Below are 25,523 nucleotides of genomic sequence, written 5' to 3'. Positions count from 1 at the left end.
GCCCATAAGCAGCTGGCTGCAGAGAGCCAAGGCCACCATTCCTAACGGTGTCTGAGAGCTGACTTCACACACTTAGAAAGTACAGCTAACACTGTTATTAAGACACAATGTACGGTTCCCAGACTTATGTAATAAAGCCACAGCTCAGCTACACAGAAGCAGAAGGGATGCTCACCACACCCCGGCCCGCGACGGCACTCTCCTTCCCTAACAAGCCAGGCCCACCGCTGTCTGTGAGCAGTGAGGGGCGCCATCTTTCCCTTGTCCGTCTTACCCCAGCCCAAGACGGAGATGCCTATTCCAATGTGCTTGCTGTGTAACAATGCCAATCACTCCTGCTGACAATACTTTTCATTTTTTCCCATCCCTCTGTTTTAAGACCTAAGCTTGCTCTATCTCCTTTTACCCAAGGCCAACTTCTCAGCTCTTTCTTAGAAGCCTATGCTGTACTGGTTCACACCAACAAGCAACTTAATACCATAACCTGAGCGAAGTCCAAGGAAGAGCCTGGGCCAAAAGCTAGAAGCAGGAAACCAGAAGGGAAAGACATAGAGAACACTGAGACTCCAGGTCAATCTCTCCACAAACCTCACCTGGGGATGTCACACGGCAAGATGGGCTCACTACCGTTATGATGGGCACCTTGAGAGCGTGGTGTTCTCACAGAGCATTCATTTCTGCCACTGCAAGACACATGCCCAGGCTTCCAACAGCAAGTGGCTACAAATAATGGTTTTACGAAGTAATGAAGGTAGTAACTGATTTCACTTTGACCAAGACCAGAGAACAGGTATAACTCTGTTCTTCCACCCTCCCACCCTACTCCTTGGAATACAGGACAGTACCCCAGTGGTTCTGAAAGTATGGACTTTGGAGCAATAAGAACAACACTACCTACAAACTCATCAGAAAGTCAACTTTCTTGGGCCCTCTCCTAAACCTACTGAATCAGAGCAGCTGAGAGTGTATCCAGAAGTATGTGTTTTAACAAGTCTTCTGGGGAGATTCTGTTGCTCAAATTTGAGAACCACTGCTTTATTCCTTGCAGTGGGCACTGGAAAGAACTCCAGAAGAGTGTGGGCAGGGTCACCACTGGAAAAGGCTCTGTTCATCAGCAACAGCCTGCTGTGGGTCTGCAACAGAACGCCGTGCAACTGACGATGCGACAGACAAGCCCCCTTGTCTCCCTGAGCACGGAGCGGGGCGGCACAGAGGGAAACACACACCAAAGACACGGCTGTCACGACACTAAAAGGCTCAAAAGGAAACCAGTCTGGCCCAAAAGGGGCCCTGGCAACCTGGGAAAGGCGAGACGCCCCTGGCCCACCCGGACGCCATGTTCCCAGAGCCAGCAGAACCACACGGCATGCAGGAGAGCAAGCCTAAGTCACAGACTACAAAAGGAAAACTATGTCATAAAACAGATATTTTATTCAAACATTTTTTAATCCAGAAGACAAGTCATTTTATAGAATGACTTTTACAGCACCATTAACTCAGCTCTCACCTCATACAGACCATCCAGCTTCTGGACACCATGCTAACAGTCTATAAAGTCAGCTGTTCTTTATCTACTTCGTTAATCCTAACAGTATTATAGAGGAAGTTGAAATGGGAGTGGAAGAGGATGTGAGACAGGTGAAAAATGTTACCCAACGTTTCTGGAATGTTCCTTCTCTCTCTAGTTACATCTGAGAGCCTAATAATTGTTCCTTCTTTCCTTTCAGTTTTGAAACGTAATCGTCCAGATTCTTCATCATCGTCATCTTCTTCATCTGACTCTTCTTTGATGTCCTTCTGCAGCTCCAAAGTCTCCATGCCTCCCTACATGGCAGACAGACAAAAGAGCAAGGAGGGAAAGTGAGCCCATACTCTTCTGAATTAAATACTGAACAACAGTTACGCATACACGGTATGTGTACACACACATAAAAGCTCTTTATAATTAAGATGCAAAAATACAGCACAATGTCCCATTTATAAAGCCATGAGAAACATTAAACTGATCCTATGAGAAAAAACCTCTAATATTAAAAATTAACGATGTTAGAAAAAACCCAAACTCCTACTCCGAGTTAATACACACAGTCTTATACACTGTAACTACTTATACTTCTAAGAGAACAAACATGATTTCCAAACACCCGTGCTGGCCTAGACTCTAATTCAGATCTAAACAAAGTTCAGTATGTTAATTAAACTAACCCTAGAGTCCCTGAGCCTGATTTCAGCATAGAAGCCGCCCTGTGGCTCCCGTTAGATGACAGCACACTCCTTCCCACTCGACAGGCCCCACATTTCCTGGCACTCCTGACCCCATCTACTCTGACTTCCAAAGCAGCCAAGCGCTCCAAACCCACTGCTGGGCTGCTTGGCTTCTCTGGCTCTCTCAGCCTGCACAATCTTCCCTGCATCATCTCGCACCCCTTTCTACTTCATCCCACTGTCCAGGGTTTGTGAGTGACTACCTCTGGTTCAGACTATCAACCACTATCAACCAGAAGACTAGTTTTTTCATTCGCTTCACACTAAAACCAGTTTGGGGTTTGTTTGTTTTTCATTCATTTATTTATGGCTGTGCGGGGTCATTGTTGCCCTGCACAGGCCTTCTCTAGCTGTGGTGAGCAGGGGCTACCCTTCTCTTGCAGTATACACACCCGTCCTTCGGCACTTGCAGCTCGCAGGTCCCGCAGCACAGGCTCAGCAGCCATGGTGCCTGGGCTTAACTGACCAGCAGCAAGTGGTTTGCAATTTCTGTGCCCTGCATTGGCAGGCGGGTTCTTATCCACTGTGCCACCAGCCAAGTCCTTAAAACCAGTTTTTATCTTGCATTTCATTATATCAGGATTCCTACAAAAATTTTATTTACTCTAGTCCCAAACTAAACTAATTTCTTTATCAACAATTCTTACTGGATTAACTCATGTCCCTTCTGACACTAATCACTTTCATCTCGTGTTAGATCTTAGTGACCTACTGTCAGGTAATAAGATAGGTACCTATGACTGCTAGATTAATCTATGCTTTTTGCAAACTTAAAAACTGCTCCTTTAGTCTCATCACTCCTAATTCTTACATGTCCTTTACTCTTAACAGAAACAAAAATGAACCACTTTACTAGAAAATGTGCAAGGGAAAGAAAATGATACAATCATTTTGGACTCTTTCCCCAACATTTTCTGTGTAAAAAATACACACATTCGTTGCTATAAACCCTATGGTAGAGAATCAATGCCTGAAAATAAAATACTGAATATAACTATAGCCTATAACTATAACTTTTAGCCTAATGATCGCAAACCCACCTCTCAGTACTCTGATCTCAGTGTGCTGTAGAATTTTAAAGCACCAGAACGTGGCGTTTTGTTGTTTTGCTGGTTTGATACCATTACTTCGGTCTGACTGAACATCTGAGACCACAGGGATGACGTATGAGATGGGCCCAGCTACATTTGTGCTGCACTACACTTACGCTGAGCAAAAAGTCAGCTCTTTTACAAAAGACTCTTCTCCACCTCTTAATCTCCAGAGCAGTGCTTCTCAAATTGAAGGTTTATATTCATCACTGGGAATCCTGCCAAAATGCAGATTCTGATTCTGCAGGTGGGGGTCTAACATTCTGCATTCCCAACAAGCTCCAGGTGAAGCCAACATGCAGGTCCACAGACCACACTTTAAGCAGCAAGGCCAGAGGAGGAAAAGAAATCGTTACCAAGAAAGCAAAGATTTTATTACAGTAGTCATTTCTAATTCAACCATTAACAATAATTACAGTTCAAACACTTTACAAGCAAGTTTAAAGTGAAACATGACAGTACTGAAACGAACACAGTTCATTCTACACACACTCTCCATCTAAGAAATCCAAATATAACAAAGACAAGCTGAGGACTGTTTCTCTGAAACAGGTATTACAGGCTACCAGAGACAAATCGACCAACAGTGCCAGTCTACGGCCCAGGGCCGCCACTGCTGGACGTGCACTCAGGGAAAATGAAAACTTACACTCATGTGAACACCGGCAGGGAAAGTGTTACAGTTCTATTTTGGATGACCAAAAATAGAGACAACAGTGAATGGATACACAACTGTTGTACATCCAAACTATGGAACGCTCTTTCAGCAATAAGAGAGGAAGGAACTATACAAAAACCGGGATGAAATCACAAAGGCATCATGCTGCATGACACAAGTCAAAAGGCACAATCAGTCAATCAAAAGGGGACACACTGCGACAATTCCACACATATGACACTCTCCAAGAGACAAAGCCGCACGGGTCACTGAGGGTTAGGAATGGAGGGAGGGCCTGACTACAAAAAGGATGGCACAAGGTCAACTTTTGGAGAGATGGAATATCCTAGGATGCAAACTTCTGGTTCACACTCAGGGTCAAGTTCCACGTGAACTTCATCAAGGATTACACAAGCCCTGAGCTGAAACTGAAAAATTGCTGGCATCAGCTGCCTCAAGTATAGGTCGCCTGGCAACACTGACTAAGTTAGACTCACTCTTTCAGCCACTGGCCACTACCTCTTCCTCTAAATACTAGGCTCAAAAAAAGGGCATCTTCTCTGGCCGTGGACATAGAATTAACTTACCTATCTGCCATAATGTTGACTGTCTCTGCAGAGAAATACTTATGAATGGAATGTTCACAAAATCCCATTCACAAGTAAAATTCCACTGAAGGGCAGTGCTGGATAACAATATAAAAATCAAGTTACCCTGATTATATTTTGTAAGAATTTAAATTGTATGTAAATACCTGACTTCATTATATAGACACTGCCAAAAATATTCAAAGGTTTGACTTTTAGCTATTTAATTATCTTAAAAACCTGAAAGATATATTTGTAATGCTTAACAGAGGATGCATATGAAAATCATCATGAAAGTTCTTTATAAAATAGACAAGTCCACCAGTCTTAACATACATACATACATTAATACATAATTAGAAACTCTAAGAGGCAGCAAGCCCCAGACTTATATATTTTGTTACATTCACTAGGTAACTCTGAAATGAACTTGTGATCTCAGTTTCTGAAAGAAACTTCAATATTCCATCCCACATCTGAGGGGGTGGGGCAGGGAACTGGGCAGCTCTCTGGAATAGAAGGCTCTGGAGACCACTGCTTCTGAGAGCTTCCCACAAGTGTTTAGTGCTTATAAAATACTTGATAGAGAATAATTCTATACTATCATATCTATATCATAAATAAAAATCGATTCTAATACCACCAAGAGTTAAAACTTACAAACTGAAAAGACTAGTAGTTATTAATAATTGTGCAAAAATTACAAGACAAGAAAATTAGAGACCAATCTCCTTCGTGAACACAGACACAAAATTGCTTGATAAAATAAAAGTGCATATTGTTCCATCACTAAGCAGTAGCCGACTGTTTGCCACCCATGGACTCTAGCACCCCAGGCTTCTCTGTCCACATGGAATCCCACAAAAAAGGAAAATATGTCATGACCAAGTGAAGGTTTAGCCAGAAGCATACGGTTGATTTAACATTCAAAAACCAGTCAATTTAACAAATCTCCCTTCAAGAATTCCAAATATACGTACACATACTCTCCTTTTCCAGAGGTGGCACTTAAGTCCCTCTCGCTCACCGTGGGTGAGGACTAGACTTAGTAACTTGCTCCTAGAGAACAGAGTACAGAACAAGAAAGACAGAACTTCACGGAATGACAATCTTCACTGGCCAAGGCCACCTCAGCACTTGCCCATGGCTGACACTGCCGGGGAGGCCCTGCACACAGCTGCAGGATGGGACGAGGACACCTAACCTCCACGGCATTCTTTCCAAAACTCCCACCGCCCAGTCTAACCGTGAGAAGAGCACCAGACAAGGCCAGGTTAGAGGACATTCCACGGGACACCTGGGCAGGACGCTTCTCTAGACTGTCATGGTTGTGGACCTCAAGGCAAGACCCACGAACTGCCGCAGGCCAGAGGAGACAGGACAGCAACGTGGTACCCTGGACTGGGCCCCAGAGTAGAAAGAGGACATTAATGGGAAGATCTCCAAAACAGAGGCTAAGTCCAGAATATAGGTAATAGTTTTTAAAGTCAATTTAACGCACATTAAAAAAACAAGGGATGACACAAGATTATCTCAATAGGAACTGAAAAGGCACTGACAAAATTCAACACTCATTTCTGATTAAAAAAAAACAGAACTCAGCAAACTAGACATAGAAAAGAACTTCTTCAATCTGACTGAAAAACCTCTGGTAGCTTACGTTACTTACTTGATAAAATACTGAGTATTTCACCCCTACCATGAACTGAACTGAACCATGAAGAATGAAGCAAAAATAAATGCCTTCGATGTTTCTAGTCTACACAGTACTGGAGGTCAACAAGGCAAAAAGAAGGAAATAAAAAGACAAGTGAGAACCATTAAACTGTGATTATTAACTTTCCTATTCTAGACTAGGAAAGACTAAACAGAACTAAGGACACTGCCCGCCTCTGAGAGGAGTCAGGACTGACTCTGGGGATAACGAGGATAACTTGGATGTACACATGTATCAGATCCGTGAACTGTATTAACTGGTTGTAACTTTTCCAGAAAAGGGAACTAAGGCAATGGAGTATTAAGTGGCCTGCCCAATGCCAAGAATCAGTAAGCGACTGAAAGGGAAAGTCGCTCAGTCAGGCCTCTCTGTGACCCCATGGCCTACACAGTCCATGGAATTCTCCAGGCCACAATACTGGAGTGGGCAGCCTTTCCCTTCTCCAGGGCATCTTCCCAACCCAGGAATCGAACCCACGTCTCCCTCACTGCAGGCGGATTCTTTATCAGCTGAGCCACGAGGGAAGCCTGTGCTTATTAACAGGCAATGTGGTTATTAAGATGCTAGTTTCCCCCAACTGGACTAAATATACAATGCAATGTTCAAAAACAGTGCCAACCAGACTTTTAATAGACGCTGACAAGTCAATTACAGAATTTATATACAGAATTCAGAGGACTTAGATTGACAAAACCACCCTGAAAAGGCACCACATCTAGCGGATCGCACTGCCTGGTCGCACGCCACAGTGACCAAGACAGCGCAGGGCTGGCGAGGGGGCACAGAGGGGCTCCAGGAAGAGACTCAGACGCCACCGGCGCCCGAGCCTCACACAGCACTAAGGGACTCAACAGGGAAGGGACGCCTTTAGACAAAACTGATACAAGCACCAGACAGACAAGTGGGAGAACTGAGACTCTCATACATGGCTGGTGGTGGCATGAACGGTGCAAACACAAGAAAACCATTGGCTGTTTCTTACACCATCAAACATACTTCTACCCTGTTTCAGGAGTACCACTTCTACCTAATGCTACAGGGAAAAAATATATATATCCACAAAAAAATAAGTAAAATAAGCTCTTTTAATTATTCATGATAACAGAAAAACTGAAAACCACCCAAACATTACCTATTATCAAGAGAAAACAAACAAGGTATGTCCATCAAATGGAATGAACTGTTGACTATGGGCATAAATGACTATTTGGGTGAACCTCAAAAACCATTATGGTGGCCAAAAGAAGCTAGACACACAGCAAAGCATCACTGCCCTGCGCGGCTGCCAACTCCTGTCTGGCTCTTGGCGAGCCCGTGGGCTGCGCTGCACCAGGCTCCTTCATCCTCCACCACCTCCTAACGTGTGCTCACATTCACACCTGCTGAGTCGCCAATGCTAGTTCTAGACCAGGAAAGACTAAATACACAGAACCACGGACATGGCTCACCTCTGAGAGGAGTCAGCACTAACGAAAGAAACAAGGGGGGGACCTTCGGGGATAATGAGGGTAACTTGGTTGTACACATCTATCAAATTACTGAACTGTATCAGTTAGTTCAGTTCAGTCACTCAGTCGTGTCCGACTCTTTGCGACCCCATGAGCTGCAGCACACTAGGCCTCCCTGTCCATCAGCAACTCCCGCAGTTCACTCAAACTCATGTCCATTGAGTCGGTGATGCCATCCAACCATCTCATCCTCTGTCGCCCCCTTCTCCTCCCGCCTCCAATCTTTCCCAGCATCAGGGTCTTTTCCAATGAGTCAGTTCTTTGCACAGGTGGCCAAAGGATTGGAGTTTCAGCTTCAGCATCAGCATCAATCCTTCCAATGAATATTCAGGACTGATTTCCTTTAGGATGGACCGGTTGGATCTCCCTGCTATACAAGGGACTCGCAAGAGTCTTCTCCAACACCACAGTTCAAAAGCATCAATTCTTCAGTGATCAGCTTTCTAGTCCAACTCTTACATCCATACATGACCACTGGAAAAACCATAGCTGTGACTAGACGGACCTTTGTTGGCAAAGTAATGTCTCTGCTTTTGAATATGCTATCTAGGTTGGTCATAACTTTTCTTCCAAGGAGTAAGCATCTTTTAATTTCATGGCTGCAGTCACCATCTGCAGTGATTTTGGAGCCCAAAAAAATAAAGTCTGTCACTATTTCCACTGTTTCCCCATCTATTTGCCATGAAGTGATGGGACCAGATGTCATGATCTTAGTTTTCTGAAATGTTGAGCCTTAAACCAACTTTTTCACTCTCCTCTTTCACTCTCACCAAGAGGCTCTTTAGTTCTTCTTCACTTTCTGCCATAAGGGTGGTGTCATCTGCATATCTGAGGTTATTGATATTTCTCCTGGCAATCTTGATTCCAGCTTGTGCTTCATCCAGCCCAGCGTTTCTCATGATGTACTCTGCATAGAAGTTAAATAAGCAGGGTGACAATATACAGCCTTGATATACTCCTTTCCCGATGTGGAACCAGCCTGTTCTTCCATGTCCGGTTCTAACTGTTGCTTCCTGACCTGCATAAAAATTTCTCAAGAGGCAGGTGAGGTGGTCTGGTATTCCCACCTCTTAAAGAATTTTCCACAGTTTGTTGTGGTCCACAACAGTCAAAGGCTTTGGCATAGTCAATAAAGCAGAAGAAGATATTTTTCTGGAACTCTTTTGCTTTTTCGATGATCCAACAGATGTTGGCAATTTGATCTCTGGTTCCTCTGCCTTTTCTAAATCCAGCCTGAACATCTGGAGGTTCTCGGTTCACATACTATTGAAGCCTGGCTTGGAGAATTCTGAGCATTACTTTACTAGCGTGTGAGACGAGTGCAATTGTGCAGTAGTTTGAGCATTCTTCGGCATTGCCTTTCTTTGGGATTAGAATGAAAACGGACCTTTTCCAGTCCTGTGGCCACTGCTGAGTTTTCCAAATTTGTTGGCTTCTGAGTGCAGCACTTTCACAGCATCATCTTTTAGGATTTGAAACTGCTCAACTGGAATTCCATCACCTCCACTAGCTTTGTTCGTAGTGATGCTTCCTAAGGCCCACTTGACTTCATATTCCAGCATGTCTGGCTCAAGGTTGGTGATCACACCATCATGATTATCTGGGTCATGAAGATCTTTTTTGATCTTCAAGTACACACCGAACTGTATACCTCAGATATAAATACCACTGAATGTAAATGTTACCACAATTTTTAAAGTATTTCAACTTTAAATGGTACTAAGATGTTATTTAAACTTCTCACCTGTTCCTCTATACAAGCCAAAACTATCACACAGCAAACAGAAGCATCGCTGGCACTGACAAGACCATATAATCAGAAAGACTCAAGAGTTAGTTTTCATAATTAGATCTTTCTAACTTGTTCCAAATACAGTGATTCTTTTTGTATTAACCAAGAAGGAACACTAGTTAAATAAAAGGAGTCATCGAAAATAGACTTTTCAACAGAAATTTCTTTTTAGTTCCATAATTCAGATTCTAATGTGTACTTAAACATAACTGTGAGAAAGAAGTTATCTGAAAAATTGCAATACGCAACCCAGAGCATGCACACTACAACACAGGGTGGAGTGCAAAGGTTTGGCTCCCCAACATCCTACAGTTAATCCCAAGAACATGAGTCAAAAGACCAGAAAGACACCAGAACACAGGTGTACATGGCAAAGTAAAACTGCTGCTCTCCCACGAGGACTACGTAATTTATTTATATGACTGAAAAAGGTGGGAGGACAGCCCTCCAAAAGCGAAGCCTACCAAAAGGTCCCAAAATAATATGTAAGACTCACTCCCAGCACCTACAAAAATACCACGCATACAAGTTCTCAACAATGATCTATCTGAGGGACATTCAGTGATCCCAGTATGAGGAAGAAAACACCACCAAGACGTCTGTTGCCAGGACGAAGTCCAGCATATTACCTGCCTCCAAGAAGGACAACTAAGACCTGAGAGCAAAGGGCAAGACGAAGAAGCTTCCATCAGCACAAAACCAAGCAACACACGCCAGGTAAACACACCAGCAATCAAGGACAGAGCATAAGAGAAATGCATGACTTTTTAAAAATACTTTGAAATATTTTGTTTAAAACTATGGGACATACATCTTAGAAGAAAAAGCAAACAATATACCTCTTAAGAGACAGTATAAAAAAGATAAACTATGTAATCTGGCTGAGAGTTTACTCTCTTCTCTATAAAAATGTACATACAGAAAACCACCGTTAAGATGTTTCAAGTTAGGGTTAATATCAACTAGAAATCACAGGAATTAAACAAATGCACCCCAGTTCTTTGCCTTCCAAATTACCAAGGGTCAAATTTTAACTGCTCTGTATTTCCCTGTTCACAAAAGTTACCTTATTCACAGCAAAATATTTTACAGTATTTGATGTACAAAATATATAATAATCCCACCACCCAGAGGTGACCACTCTCACCATTTGTCCTGATCCTCCCAGACACGTGTTGAGAGACACACACACACACGTTTATACATGCACAGCTATGGAGGACCTAGGGGAGGAACCCCACTAGCTTGCTCTTTTCACGTCACACATCACAAGTCTCTTTCCATGTCCAAGAGGGCAAGGGCATCCTTTAGGAACGTGTAGCCCCCTGGCCATCATTCATTTAACCCTGCAGAAAACAAGTGGGCCCACTTGTTTTCAAGGCTGCAGACAAACAGCTGGTACATGTGTCCTTGAGCACATCTTAGGCTAGCTCTTGGATGACTTAATTAACCTGGAATAACTGAGCCAAGGCACTTTCAGGCTTTTGATACTGTCACAAACAGTGAAGGGTCTGCAATTTTACCCTTCTTGCAGGCTAAGAAGGTAAGCCTGCCACTGTTTCACGTAGGCTGTGAGAAGGCACAACACTCCTAGTCACAGACGAGGACAATTTACTACTTTTAACAGCAGCAGTGTCGTGTGGGGGCCAGCTCCGTGAGCCCCAGTTACCAGCAGGCTACCAGACGAAGAGAGCCAGCTGACCCTGCACAGAGGGAGCCGTGTTACGGGGGGACCTGGGTTCAGGGCACTGTCATCAGGAGCAGAAAGCAGGCCTGGCCCCTGCTCCAGAGAAAGACACTTCTTTCCTTGAAAAGACCGGAACAAAGGGCAGTCTGCTCTGCTCCACAAACATGCACAGACATGACAGAGTCGTGGAAGACTGTCTCCCATCTCCAAGACAGTCCTCCAACAGAATAAACCACACCTGACCCGTATTTTTATTTCTCCCAATATTAAGACAGGTTAGAATTCACAACTGCCTTAATTTTATTAAATAGATTTTATACACTTAGTAATCATCTGTCTTATTTTTGTACTACCTTCTCACATTTTTTGCCCTTCATTTTACAAGAGTGCTCATCTGTATATACAGAACACACTGAATATGTTAACTTTATTAAATACATTAATTCTTAGTCTTATATGTATATTCTTTCCCCATACTGCCATTTCTCTGAACCTGTACATACTGTTTCGGGGTATTTGTATATGATCAAATCATTCTTTTCCTTTATGGCTTAAAAAGGCGTAATACCAAGAACAGCAGAGTAAAACCAAAACAACTTGGCGGGCATCTGTTCCCCGTTCCCTAGGACGTCCTTAACCATGAAACTCCCAACTTTAGCTGAACATGCTGTCACCTACTAAAACACTATACTCGCCAGCCTCCTTTGCTGTGAGATACAGCCATGTGACTAATGCATAATTAATGAGATGTTTATGAAGTGCTGTTCGAGAACTCTGGGATGTCTCCTTCAACGGTGGGCACGGGCCTGTTCAGCCTCACTGCAATCCACTGCCTGGATGTGGACCATGGCAAGCACAGAGCCCTGGGACTGCATTAAAGTCTGGAAGAAGCCTGGGCACCTGGCTGCCTAGTGAGGCCACACCAGATCTGAAACACTTTGGGGAATTTTTTTACGTTAGTGAGAAATAAACTTGTACTAATCGGTGAGCTTTCTGTCTCATAGGTCAGCCTAAAGCTAGCACACTAGTATTAAAACATTTTATTTGAATACATATAAAATCTGGCATTAATTAATCTCAGATCAATACTGGCGTAAGGTTCAAGGAAGGGGTCTAACTTCTGTCCCACTTACTAAGCGTTCCTAAGTATTAATATATCTGAGATATTATCATATTAATTCATACATGTCACGAGTTCATTTACTTTAAGGGCTGGGACTGATCATTAATGTTCCTCCAAAGACACCTATCTCTCTCCCTCAATCTCTCTGTTCAGCAGACACTGAAAATGGAAGGAGCGATTACCATTTTTAAATAATAACCCACTTTTGCTTCAATGTTTTAATGAATACAGCTCAGGAACAAAAGTTTGAAATATCTAAATCTACAAGTCATACCCTCTATCAGTTCCAGAAGGCATTCAAGCTAAAGTGTAACACCGATTAGAATTCTTATTATTTAACTGCTTTACAATAAAATAGTTCGTATTTCCAGAGATCATCTAAAGATTAAAACCTACAAAACCTTTCCTCACTCTACAATATACTACAAAGACAATATGTTATCACAGTAAGGAGAAGTACTACCTAGAATACTGAAAGAGGAAGTTACAGGGAAAAAAAAAATCAATGGAATTAATTTTCCAACTACAAAGTATTACAAATTAATGAAGAGGACATGAACTGACTAACGGGCGCTAGACTCCTCAGCTTCCCTTTCAACTACTCACCCTGAATGACCCCCACAGCCACCTCCGTCAGCCCCCCACCACCACCATTTAACCCCCACAGCCACCTGCATCAGCCCCCAACCCACACACCACCCTTTAACGACTTTTTAGCTCTCTTTCTCTCAGACATCTTTTGCCAAAACCACCCTTTCACAAGTCTGACCTAATCGAGGCTCATACTGGCCTTGCGCTGGGCAAAGAGCACGTAGGATGCGGTGCTAAGCATGACCCGCGTAAATCAGTCTCCCTGGACCTCGCGGCAGGGGCTCATTACTCAGAACAGAGCAGCTATCAGGAGGAGAACCACTTCTTAACATTCCCTTTAGCTTTGTCTTGGTTCCTTCGGCTAAATGTATCTAAAATTGAAGAATCTGGGCAAAGCGATCTTTCTACTGCTCTTCTATCTTTTCTCTAAGTTTCAAATATTTCAAAGAGCAAACGAGAGACACAGCACAGAAATCAAATTTAGCTTATTGGCGAAGAACAAGGATGTGTCCCAGAAAGTGTCTGTACATGTCCACACACTGTCACCCCACTGTATTAGGGAAAAGAAAGGGTAATGCTTTGTATACTGAGTTCATAAAGCACTGCTGTAAGACCTAATGTAAATGACCTAAGCCAGTGAAATACCACTTTTCATGATCTCTTAGGGAAAAGAGGGGGGAAGTATTAAGAAAAATAACTGAGAAAAAACATTAAGAAGAAGAAAAAAAATCTTAAGCCAACAAGTTTAAGACTACAGAATGGCTTTATGGCTTACACACTTGGCCCATGAGACAAGTTCTAAGGTTGGAAACAGAACTCACTGGCCTCCACGTCACAGCACACCCCAATCTGTCCCGAAAGCACAGAGTCCTCTGGACGTGCTTCACAGGTCACCTCTTCCATAAAGCCTCAACACCCCAACCCACCCTCAAGACACACGCCCAACCAGGGAGGCCCCAGCGCAGGCCCCTGAGCAGGCCCCAGAGCCTCCTCCGGCAGGTCTTCTGTCTTTCCCTCACTGGAATGGGAACTCGTCTTCTCTCCCCTATTTCAGCCTGCAAGTTCCATGAGCACCAGAACCAAGCTTCTCAACCACCCGCTTCTTCAACACCTAACACAGCACCTAAATCCAGGGAAGTCTGCAGTATTTTCTGAATAATGGTCAAATTTAACTGATGCTAATTAACTTAAGATAATCCCAGTACTTCTTTCAAAGCACTAACACATACTACGCATTTCAAAAGATTCCTACCTACACCCCATAAAACAGCTAAGACATTCTAACACCCAAAGGGCAGACATCTATCTGGAGACCACAGCTCACCAGAAGTCACTGTCCAAAGATTCTTGCAAGCTCAGGGATTTTGGTTTCCGCTTTTTTAACTACACTCATACTTCAAAGAGGAGATGTATTCACTTTTCACCAACATTAAAAAGATGCTCATTTTAAATACAGAAGAGAAAAAAAAAAACCAGCAAACTTTTGGACTCTTTTTAAAAAGATGAATAGATACCTCTTCGGTTTCAGGATCAACCTGGGAATCAGTAATCTCATCTAATTCCTCTTCAGCAACACAGTCTTCCTGCTCTTTCATCCCTTGTTGCCCACAAGCCTGCAAGTATTCTTCATCCTAACAGCCATTAAACAGAAAATAAGTTTTCTCTTATTGCTTCGGGGCTTTTAAGCACTTCTCACCTTCATGATTCATGCTTAGCTATGTTAGCACACTTTACTATGACAATCACCAGACTGAGCAGAAAAGCACGAAGCGCAAAACTAGGATGGGACCTCCCCTGAGTGTTACCGAGAGCAAAGTGCAGTATGCCAGCCTGGTCGATACGGGCAATGACACGGACTCTGTCTCTACCTCCAAGGACCCGACACATAGCTCTTCTCAAAATCAACAACAAGGAGATGTAATCTTAAAAAAGAAAGCGTGCATGTGCTTGCACAGAGGAGCTCAGCAGCAGTACTGGGGCTGGAATCATGCCCAACCTGAACTATTTTCATAGCAGAAGACAACAAAAGTAGGGCCAATTCAGCTCAACAAGGAGCTGTGTGAAAACTGCATGTTAGGGCTGGTTTCTCCATCAGCCGTTCCTTTCAGTTAGAAGGACAGTCTCAGCTTCGCGTGGAATATAAGGAGCATGGCAGCAGGCAGGCAGCTCTTAAAAGCACAGGGAAGGAAACAGGCAAACTGGCTAGAAACAGCACCTGCAGGCATTACTACGTGCAACCGCTTCCCTCCAGGGGAGCTGGACTTCCCAGCGTCCCTGGCCATCAGCTGAAGTGAGCCATCAGCAGCTGCAAGGCAGGGGGAGAGCAGGCAAGCTGCGGGGCCTGCACAGCTCACCGCTCGGGGCCCAGCAGTCTCGCCGCAAAGCACAGCAGCAGCACACTCGGGGTGGACTGCCTGAGGCCCCTCAACCGTCTCTCAAGACGGCCCCTGCACACTGCAGTTACTTCCCCAAGGAAACTGCTGCCATCCCCCCACAAGAGCAACCACCACTACCCAAGACTCACTGAGAGCAGAACTGACAGAGTTCAAAGAAAGCCGTAAGAGGCAGGCAACATTTTTAGCAAACACACAAGGGAGAACAGTCCACACCACGGGACTCTCACCAGGAAACAAAAATCCGCTGTTACACAAATTACCAATCTAAAGCTGTTTTTACAGAACACTGCTTTACAAAATCTCAATCTACGTTAACTTTAAAGGCACTAAGTAAACCCAGTTATGCTCAGAAGTACAAATGACCCAACAATGTTCAAGCACCCTGCTGAACAATAAAGAATTTACATCCCTCCCTAACATAAGAATACAAGATTATATAAAATCTCAATTCACTCTCAAGATTAGGACAGCAAAAGTCAAAAAACTGCTTTTGAGTACAACAGCAAAGAACACTAAAGTTTACTATCAACTTTTTAGGTAAGTGTCCCTGCTGGCTGTAACATTCTGCAATATTATAATTCTACTCCCAGTTACAGAATCCTCCGTCTGGCCTGCGTGAACTCAAACAGAACATACTCAGGATCAGTAGAGAGCTCAATTCCAGCTCCAGTGTATGAGTCAACACGGCCTAACCAGGACACGAATCACAGTTAAATAAACCATTTAATAAACTAAAATACCTCTGGGACATACAGGGACACAATCGACTCATATGTCCGTTAGTCTAGTAATGAATAATTAATTAATCTGTGCACCAGTGACAGCCTAAGAAAACAGGAAGAGGCCCTCACTGCAGAGCTGGAGAAGTATTTCACAGCTTAAGTGCATTTTTCTCTCCCCATGCAAAGAAGTGGCAGGCAGTGCCTGTGTCTACCACTGTGATAACTACAAAGAAGAAACCGGTAATCCTAAACAGGGAAGAAAAGAAAGAGCATGATGATAAACCTGGATATCCTGAGGGTGGCTGACACTGCTCCAAAAGATACTGACCTTCACCTCACCTTTAAACTTTATAACTCTCTATAAAAATATTTAGATACATTCAGAATTCTTAAGTAAACTTCAAGATTTTTTTAATTCTGAAAAAATTAATTTTAATGTAGAAAAGTACTGTGACTGTATTGAATTTGCACTTTTTTTTTCCAATACCTGACTCTTAGGCACAAGATGTCAGATGGTTTAAGTTGGATTTTATACAATGAGGAGCCTAAATGTAACCCCAAGTTTGGAAACGAGAGAGAGAAATTCCTCACTTGCTACAAATCCTCTTTACAACAAACTCTGCGAGAACACCAGAGAGGGGGGCCTCTTCCTTGACCATGTGTAGGTACTACCAAGCACTTCCCAGAAGGTGACTGTTCCGCAAAATTCTAAGCTCTAAGAAGGCAGGGGCCATGCTTCATGTTTCAACAATTCTCACGGCCCCACTGCTTCCACACTGGTAAAGATCTGCTGAAATGCTGAACTTACAAGGGATACAACTGACTAACGACCTCATCTTAGGGATGAGTAGTAGAAATAACACAATACTAACCCGCAGATACTTGGGCACAATTTTAAAAGATTTTGGCCTAATTTTTAAGGAGCATTTTAAACTACAGTGTCTCACTTTAACACGGTATATGAACACACTGTAAACCAGAGATCACCAGTCCACATTACCAAAACAAACCGTTACAGAGTTATCGAAAGAACAAGGACTCATAATGCCTTTTATACGATTCTGTTTACCAAAACTACACACATCTTTTCGTGATTATGTCTACTAAACAGAAACCATTCAAAAAGAATCAAACCTTAAAAATAACTATTGAGATACGGAAACACAACTGTGTCTGGAACTAAATATTCTAAGGCTCCATGTAAACAATCTCTTTCAAAACTACACACACACACACACACAAATTTTTTTCTCAAATGAAAAATCATTTACTCTGAATGAAAACATAAAGGCAGAATTCTTGCCCTAAATCTGCTGACCTCCACCCCATCCCAGCAGCCCCCAACATGGTACCACAGGAGCCCAATATGCTGAAAACCTTAAGATTCCACTGCATCTATGGCGATCTCGCCCTTTCAACAGAAATTTCACTAAGTGCTTATTTCATAAACAAATCTCTCCCAATAATGAATCATTAAGACAGATGATCTTTCACTAATACCTTTTTCTTTCTTGACTGTTCAACCTTAAAAAAAAAACCTACCTACTAAAACCACCTTTCTGAAATAAAAATCAGCACCATCTCTGCTTCCTGATTAGATAACAAATTGTGTGTGACATTTCCTAAACTAACCTCCAATCTCTTTATTCATGTTTAGACAGTTCTCAGTTACAAAAAAGGATGAATGAGCAGGACATCAATCACTCTGGAATATTAGCACCTTAAAGATGTCTTTAGCAGGTCAATAATCTTTTCACCTTAGAAGGACTTTATCAGATCTTGTCTAAAGCCTGGATAAAAGCTCTGCATTAAGTAGTTCCAACAATTGACAGTGTATCTCCACCACACAAAGCTGTTTTCTTCCTTAGGGTGCAATCCTCAAGGTCACAATTCTGTGCAGCCTTCCAGAATGACAAAGGAGCATTAGCTCCGGCCAAACAAGCTGTCAACACAAACTTTGTCATAGCTCAGATAAAGAAACTGGCAGACAGTGATAATAAGGTCTAATTTCCCTCCCTCCCAGGGGAGGGAAATAGATTTCAAATCAGTCTAGAAACCTATGCCCAGGCAGCCATGTTATCTTCAGCCATACAAAGGAGAATGACTCACTGTGAATTCATCTAAAGGCTCATTGATCTCGATGTCCAGGACCTCGTCGTTGTACAGCTGCTCCTCCTCGGGCTCCTCCACATACTCAATGTGGTCTTCTGGGAGCTCAGCGTCGTGGCCTTCATACTGCCCTTCTTCTGGGTACTCGTGAGCATACAGTTCAGACCCATCCGATTTGTGATAAAGGAGTTCGTCCTCTCCTTGCTCATACTCAGATTCCTGTTCTGCAGACTGGTCGTTAGTGTCAGACATCTCAAACGACGTGACCATGTCTGACGTGGCAGTCAGACTGATCGTGACATCCTGAGTACTACAAAGGACAAAAATAGAAAGGCAGGCAACTGGAGTGGAGCTCAAAACTAAATCATCACGTAAGTTAACTACTATCAGAGACCAGTGAAACGCTAATCCAGTGACTGATCAATGCACACTGACTACAAGAGTGACTACAAGTGAAACACATGTGCTACACACTCAGCCAGCACCAGACTCCTGCCGCACCGAGCGCCCGCTCTGCCATCACTCTGGGGGCCCAAGCAGGACCATCAGACCAACTGTGAGAAACAGGTCTACCTGCCAAAGTCCAGGAATGAAAATAGACCACTTTTCATTCTATCTTTCAGAATGAGGGTGGTATCCATTTTCTAAGACATCCAAGTAAAACCAGGAGTGAAGTGAAGTCGCTCAGTCGTGTCCGACTCTTTGTGACCCCATGGACTGTAGCCTACCAGGCTCCTCTGTCCATGGGATTGTCCAGGCAAGGATACTGGAGTGGGCTGCCATTTCCTTCTCCAAAACTAGGAGTACTACTCTATAAATAGAAATTCATAGATTGAACTTTTTTTTTAATTGGGAGGATACCTGCTTTACAATGTTGTGTTGGTTTCTGCCATACAACATGAATCAGCCCTAAGTCTACATATATCCTCCCCACACCGATGGAATTTTAAGAGCTTTTCTAAATCTATGATGCACACTATAAACTCGTATTTTAAAAATTCAAAACATTAAAAGTCAGCATGTAAATACATTTCAATGTTTAACTAAATCAAGTTTATACTGGCCTCAAATTTTTAAAAAACTGGCTAATTTCTAAGTGAAATAAACAAAGGCAATTTTAAAACTGAAAAAAAAATCATATTCCACCTGTTAAATCACAACAGCCAAATGTCAAACAATTAAGACGCATAATAACAACATTTAAAGGGCAAGGTTTTAGGGCTAAATCTAAGTTTGCACCCATTAAGTATACAATCCTAACAAAAAAACTCAACATTCCACATACACGGGAAGATACTACATGGCTAAAAACTCCTAAAAAGTAAACTTCAAGGGCAACATAATTCAAAAGATCAAAATCTAATAATGATATCAGAGAATGAAATTGGGAAACAACTGGTAGAATAAATAATTTAAAACTTACTGTTACCCATAAAAATTACTTTATGTTAAAGAACATCTATTACACATCTACAGCGCAATAATAAATAGCATGTATTTGTTAATTATGTTTATACACAAGACGTCTTTATTTTCACAATAAATGTTTCTTCATAAAATTTAAAAAAATTATTTCACTTAACAAGAGTATAGTAAATACCTCTTTTTATAACAGAGTTTACTACTATCAGCTCTTAGTCAAGAGAAAGATATTCTCTACTGCTATGCACTGAATATTTGTATCCCCCACAAAATTCATGTGTTGAGTTCTAACACCCAGTGTGATGGTGTCTGGAGGTGCGGCCGTTGGAAGATGCCGAGTCCACAAGGGTGGAAGCTCATGAATGGGATCAGTGCCCTATAAAAGGGACCCCAGAAGGCTCCCGCACACCCACCAGCCACGTGAGCACACAGTGAGAGGGCCGGGGGCCTCACTGACACCCAACCAGGCCGGCACCTTGACCCTGGACCTGTGAGAAATAAGTGTCTGCTGCTCACAAGCCACCAGTTATGACATCATGTTATGGCAGCCCAAACTGACTACATCAGTTATATCCAGATAGCTACGAAAAAGCACAGTCCAAAGGAATTTCCAAGATGACAATTTAGCCAATTGATACGCATAATTAAAAAATGTCTACACTGAAAACAAAAGCAGCAACATCAAACTGCAACCAACATTACTGAGTCAGAGGCCACTGCCCCATCCATCCAAATAAAGGAATTCTCTACAAGAACAGTACAACCTATCTGGAACTTCTATAACCTGCATTCAACGCAGTTCACAGGTTATTAAATGTAGGACCAGCAATGATGTTAAATAGTTGATCTATTTGTAGTAAAAGACATACGGCTTCCACATCAGTTATATTAATATAGTCATATAGTTTATTAATATAATTATATTAGAATATAATCATATGATAAAGATACAGTACATTATCATTTATATCCCACTATAATTAGAAAGCAGTTACTAGAAATTTAAACAAAGAACATTTTTAATGAGATAATATTCAGTACCAGAAATTTTCTTCGTCTTCATTATCACTCTGTAGGAGATCATCATTTAGCTCTTCATCTGACAAATCCGATTGATTCTAATTAAAGCAAGAAATCTAATTAATACATGTCACTTCCATAAGAAAACTTGTTATAAAAGTGCAAAATTACATTGACTGGATTATTTCTGACCTTGTTATTAAAACATTTGCCATTCACAAAGTTTTCTCAGTTTGACATAACCAGTGACAGTCAAGGTTCTACATATGGCATACTAGCTAACTACCCCAGACTAATTTTTAGATGCTCAGTCACGTAAATATAGAAGGAGCAGGCATAAGAATCACATTATAACTCTAACAAAGGAGAAAAAAAGGACAAGTCCTTTGGTAGTATGATATAAACAATTTTTTCTTATCATACCAAAAAAATAGTATCCTTAAGACTTGATTAAATTTAATGTAAACAAAAGAAAAAAATAGTGGAATTTTAGAAAAAAGCAGATTTTAAATAACTAGATTGCCCAACTGAAATGATAAGAGACTAAAATAAAACTCTGGTTAGTCCTGTAGACGGATACATGAAAAATAAGTACAACTTGGATTCTCTCTCCTGTTCCTGACAGGTTTGTCTACTCATATTATGAGTAAGCAGAGGCAGTCTACTGAGTGTGCCAACTGGTCAAATTTCTAAAGTTACACGTTTTGTTAAGCTAAATACATACCAGTATCTTAGATTTAAGATAGGGAACTTCACACTTTCCTACCTTGTTAAAATTATTTCTACGGTATATATAAATTACTAGTCCTCCACAACATGCACGCAAGGGGGGGAAAAAAAGACTTGATTTTCTACCTAAGGATGAAAGAAATAAACCAGCAATCTTTTCCTGCCATTTTATAGATTATAAACTTAGGCTTCTCAACCATACCTCCATTTACTCTTCCTTAAGGTAATTTTGATATAAGCCAAAAAATACCCATCTTCTTTGTAGTTTTTATTAGTCTCCCACAGAACCTGTCATCCATTAACGGGACAAGCCTGGCCTGCTCTGCACGTGTGCATGCCGACTCACTTCAGTCATGCCTGACTCTTTGCAACCCCCCAGACTGTAGCCTGTCAGGCTCCTCTGTCCACGGGACTCTCCAGGTAAGAAGACCGGAGTGGGTTGCCACACCCTCCTCCAGGGGATCTTCCCGACCCAATAATCGACCTCAAGTCTCTTACGTCTCCTGCACTGGCAGATGGGTTCTTTACCACTAGCGCCACCTGGGAAGCCCAGGCCTGCTATGGGAGAACTCAAATTCAGGTGCCCAGGATCACTAAAGAAAAGCACAAGAAATCTTTAAAAATTAACAATTCAATAAAGCTAAATTTCATTCAATAACAGGCTGTTCCCATCAGGTTTTTAGTAAAACTTCTAACTATTGGTCGAAATCAATTAAATCACACACCAAACAAAGAAGAATGTATGCTGCAGTAGGCTCTGATGGTGATCAAATCTCACATTTTTGAGTTCTGAGGATTCAACTTTCTATGTCGGTTCTGAACTTAATGAGTAATAGACACAGGAGGCACAAATAACGATCAAAATGACCAAAACACCGACATTACTTGAAAAGCTGGAATGGAGGGCCACACTAAGCCGAGGCGACAACTGGTTCCTAACTACTCTGTCCCGATGACCTGGAGTGGCGTCTCCTCAGGCAGGAGGGGAACAGCTAGGGAGAATTCTGCTCAGGGTGGCCGGCAGGAAAGCGGGGCAAGAAGAGTGAGAAACTGGCCGTGAACACTTGTGAAATCATTAGGGCCAGGTGGGCTCCCTGACAGAAACACAGGGCAAACTCCATCAGGCTTGCCCAAGAGTAGAACTCCAACCGTATGTAAAATTATTTTACTACATGTAGACATTTTCGCATCTAACCGGTATCCCTCAAAAACCCATTTTAAATCCTTACAAAGGAAACACGTGTTTACCTTAAGGGATGTGAACTCCCAAATACAGGGAGTGCACGTTAAGGCGGTGCAAACTAAGCCAGAGGCAGGCAACAGTCCCCTCTCCCTCTGTGACCACCCCATGGGAGGACTGGCCCCGGGCCTGCCCCCATCCCAATCACGCCACGCACAGGCATCCTGAGGCCAGCCCGAGCTCACAAACGGGCAGGCTGAGGGGCATGCTCACAGGTTCTTCCCTTGCAGTCATTCTGACCGGGCAGGTTTACAGGTAACAGAACAAATTCTTCTTTAGAGTTATAGGGGATGACAAAGGAAAGGCTGGGGGAAGCCAAAGCCAGGACACATGCAGGCCTTGGGGGCAGGCCAGGAAAGGAGAGCAGCTACAGCAACTCGTGTGTCAGAGAAGATGCAGAGGCAGTGGAGTGAGAGACAGGAAAGGGGTGGGGCTGGCACTCCTGCCAGGACTGGACCTTCATCAACCGAATTATAAATGAGATGAAAAGGAAAATCTCATCAGATCTGACAATCAGAGAACTGATCTGACCCAGTCACCTAAGAGAACAATAAGCTTGAGTGTAACTGCTGACGGTAAGGAGCCATCACAGTCTGAAGACTTTAAAAAAAACTAAGCATACAAACACCCTCTTCCAACAACACAAGAGAAGACTCTACAGATGGACATCACCAGATGGTCAACACCGAAATCAGATTGATTATATTCTTTGCAGCCAAAGATGGAGAAGCTCTATACAGTCAACAAAAACAAGACCAGGAGCTGACTGTGGCTCAGATCATGAACTCCTTATTGCCAAATTCAGACTTAAATTGAAGAAAGTAGGGAAAACTGCTAGACCATTCAGGTATGACCTAAATCAAATCCCTTATGATTATACAGTGGAAGTGAGAGATAGATTTAAGGGTCTAGATCTGATAGATAGAGTGCCTGATGAACTATGGAATGAGGTTCGTGACATTGTACAGGAGACAGGGATCAAGACCATCCCCATGGAAAAGAAATGCAAAAAACTAAAATGGCTGTCTGGGGAGGCCTTACAAATAGCTGTGAAAAGAAAAGAGGGGAAAAGCAAAGGAGAAAAGGAAAGATATAAGCATCTGAATACAGAGTTCCAAAGAATAGCAAGAAGAGATAAGAAAGCCTTCTTCAGCGATCAGTGCAAAGAAATAGAGGAAAACAAAAGAATGGGAAAGACTAGAGATCTCCTCAAGAAAATTAGAGATACCAAGGGAATATTTCATGCAAAGATGGGCTCGATAAAGGACAGAAATGGTATGGACCTAACAGAAGCAGAAGATATTAAGAAGCGGTGGCAAGAATACACGGAAGAACTGTACAAAAAAGATCTTCACGACCCAGATAATCATGATGATGTGATCACTAATCTAGAGCCAGACATCTTGCAATGTGCAGTCAAGTGGGCCTTAGAAAGCATTACTACGAACAAAGCTAGTGGAGGTGATGGAATTCCAGTTGAGCTGTTTCAAATCCTAAAAGATGATGCTGTGAAAGTGCTGCACTCAATATGCCAGCAAGTTTGGAAAACTCAGCAGTGGCCACAGGACTGGAAAAGGTCAGTTTTCATTCCAATCCCAAAGAAAGGTAATGCAAAAGAATGCTCAAACTACCACACAACTGCACTCATCTCACATGCTAGTAAAGTAATGCTCAAAATTCTCCAAGCCAGGCTTCAGCAATACGTGAGCCGTGAACTCCCTGATGTTCAAGCTGCTTTTAGAAAAGGCAGAGGAACCAGAGATCAAATTGCCAACATCCGCTGGATCATGGAAAAAGCAAGAGAGTTCCAAAAAAACATCTATTTCTGCTTGATTGACTATGCCAAAGCCTTTGACTGTGTGGATCACAATAAACTGTGGAAAATTCTGAAAGAGATGGGAATATCAGACCACCTAACCTGCCTCTTGAGAAATCTGTATGCAGGTCAGGAAGCAACAGTTAGAACTGGACATGGAACAACAGACTGGTTCCAAATACGAAAAGGAGTATGTCAAGGCTATATATTGTCACCCTGCTTATTTAACTTCTATGCAGAGTACATCATGAGAAACACCGGACTGGAAGAAACACAAGCTGGAATCAAGATAGCCGGGAGAAATATCAATAACCTTAGATATGCAGATGACACCACCCTTATGGCAGAAAGTGAAGAGGAGCTAAAAAGCCTCTTGATGAAAGTGAAAGAGGAGAGTGAAAAAGTTGGCTTAAAGCTCAACATTCAGAAAACGAAGATCATGGCATCTGGTCCCATCACTTCATGGGAAATAGATGGGGAAACAGTGGAAACAGGGTCAGACTTTATTTTTTTGGGCTCCAAAATCACTGCAGATGGTGATTGCAGCCATGAAATTAAAAGACGCTTACTCCTTGGAAGAAAAGTTATGACCAACCTAGATAGTATATTCAAAAGCAGAGACATTACTTTGCCAACTAAGGTCTGTCTAGTCAAGGCTGTGGTTTTTCCTATAGTCATATATGGATGTGAGAGTTGGACTGTGAAGAAGGCTGAGCGCTGAAGAATTGATGCATTTGAACTGTGGTGTTGGAGAAGACTCTTGAGGGTCCCTTGGACTGCAAGGAGATCCAACCAGTCCATTCTGAAGGAGATCAGCCCTGGGATTTCTTTGGAAGGAATGATGCTAAAGCTGAAGCTCCAGTACTTTGGCCACCTCATGTGAAGAGTTGACTCATTGGAAAAGACTCTGATGCTGGGAGAGATTGGGGGCAGGAGGAGAAGGGGACGACCCAGGATGAGATGGCTGGATGGCATCACTGACTCGATGGACGTGAGTCTGAGTGAACTCCGGGAGATGATGATGGACTGGGAGGCCGGGTGTGCTGCGAT

At 42.6% G+C, this 25,523-nt stretch overlaps 1 protein-coding gene across 1 annotated transcript in view; it reads right to left on the bottom strand.

Annotated features, from left to right (window-relative positions):
* Positions 1-25,523, bottom strand: part of RBM33 (RNA binding motif protein 33) — a 107,040-nt gene that overhangs the window by 62,253 nt on the left and 19,264 nt on the right. Inside the window, exons 4-7 of the mRNA XM_040260527.1 lie at positions 20,710-20,786; positions 18,247-18,556; positions 14,534-14,650; positions 1,653-1,824 (exon numbers count right to left, since the gene is read on the bottom strand). Of these exons, the coding sequence (XP_040116461.1) occupies positions 1,653-1,824; positions 14,534-14,650; positions 18,247-18,556; positions 20,710-20,786 (676 nt within the window). The remainder of the gene's footprint in view (positions 1-1,652; positions 1,825-14,533; positions 14,651-18,246; positions 18,557-20,709; positions 20,787-25,523) is intronic.

Source organism: Oryx dammah, unplaced genomic scaffold, assembly GCF_014754425.2.
Source record: "Oryx dammah isolate SB20612 unplaced genomic scaffold, SCBI_Odam_1.1 HiC_scaffold_18, whole genome shotgun sequence".
NCBI classification, from domain to species: Eukaryota; Metazoa; Chordata; class Mammalia; order Artiodactyla; family Bovidae; genus Oryx; species Oryx dammah.
The sequence above is the reverse complement of the archived record's forward strand: the minus strand, read 5'-3'. Positions and strand labels throughout refer to the sequence as shown.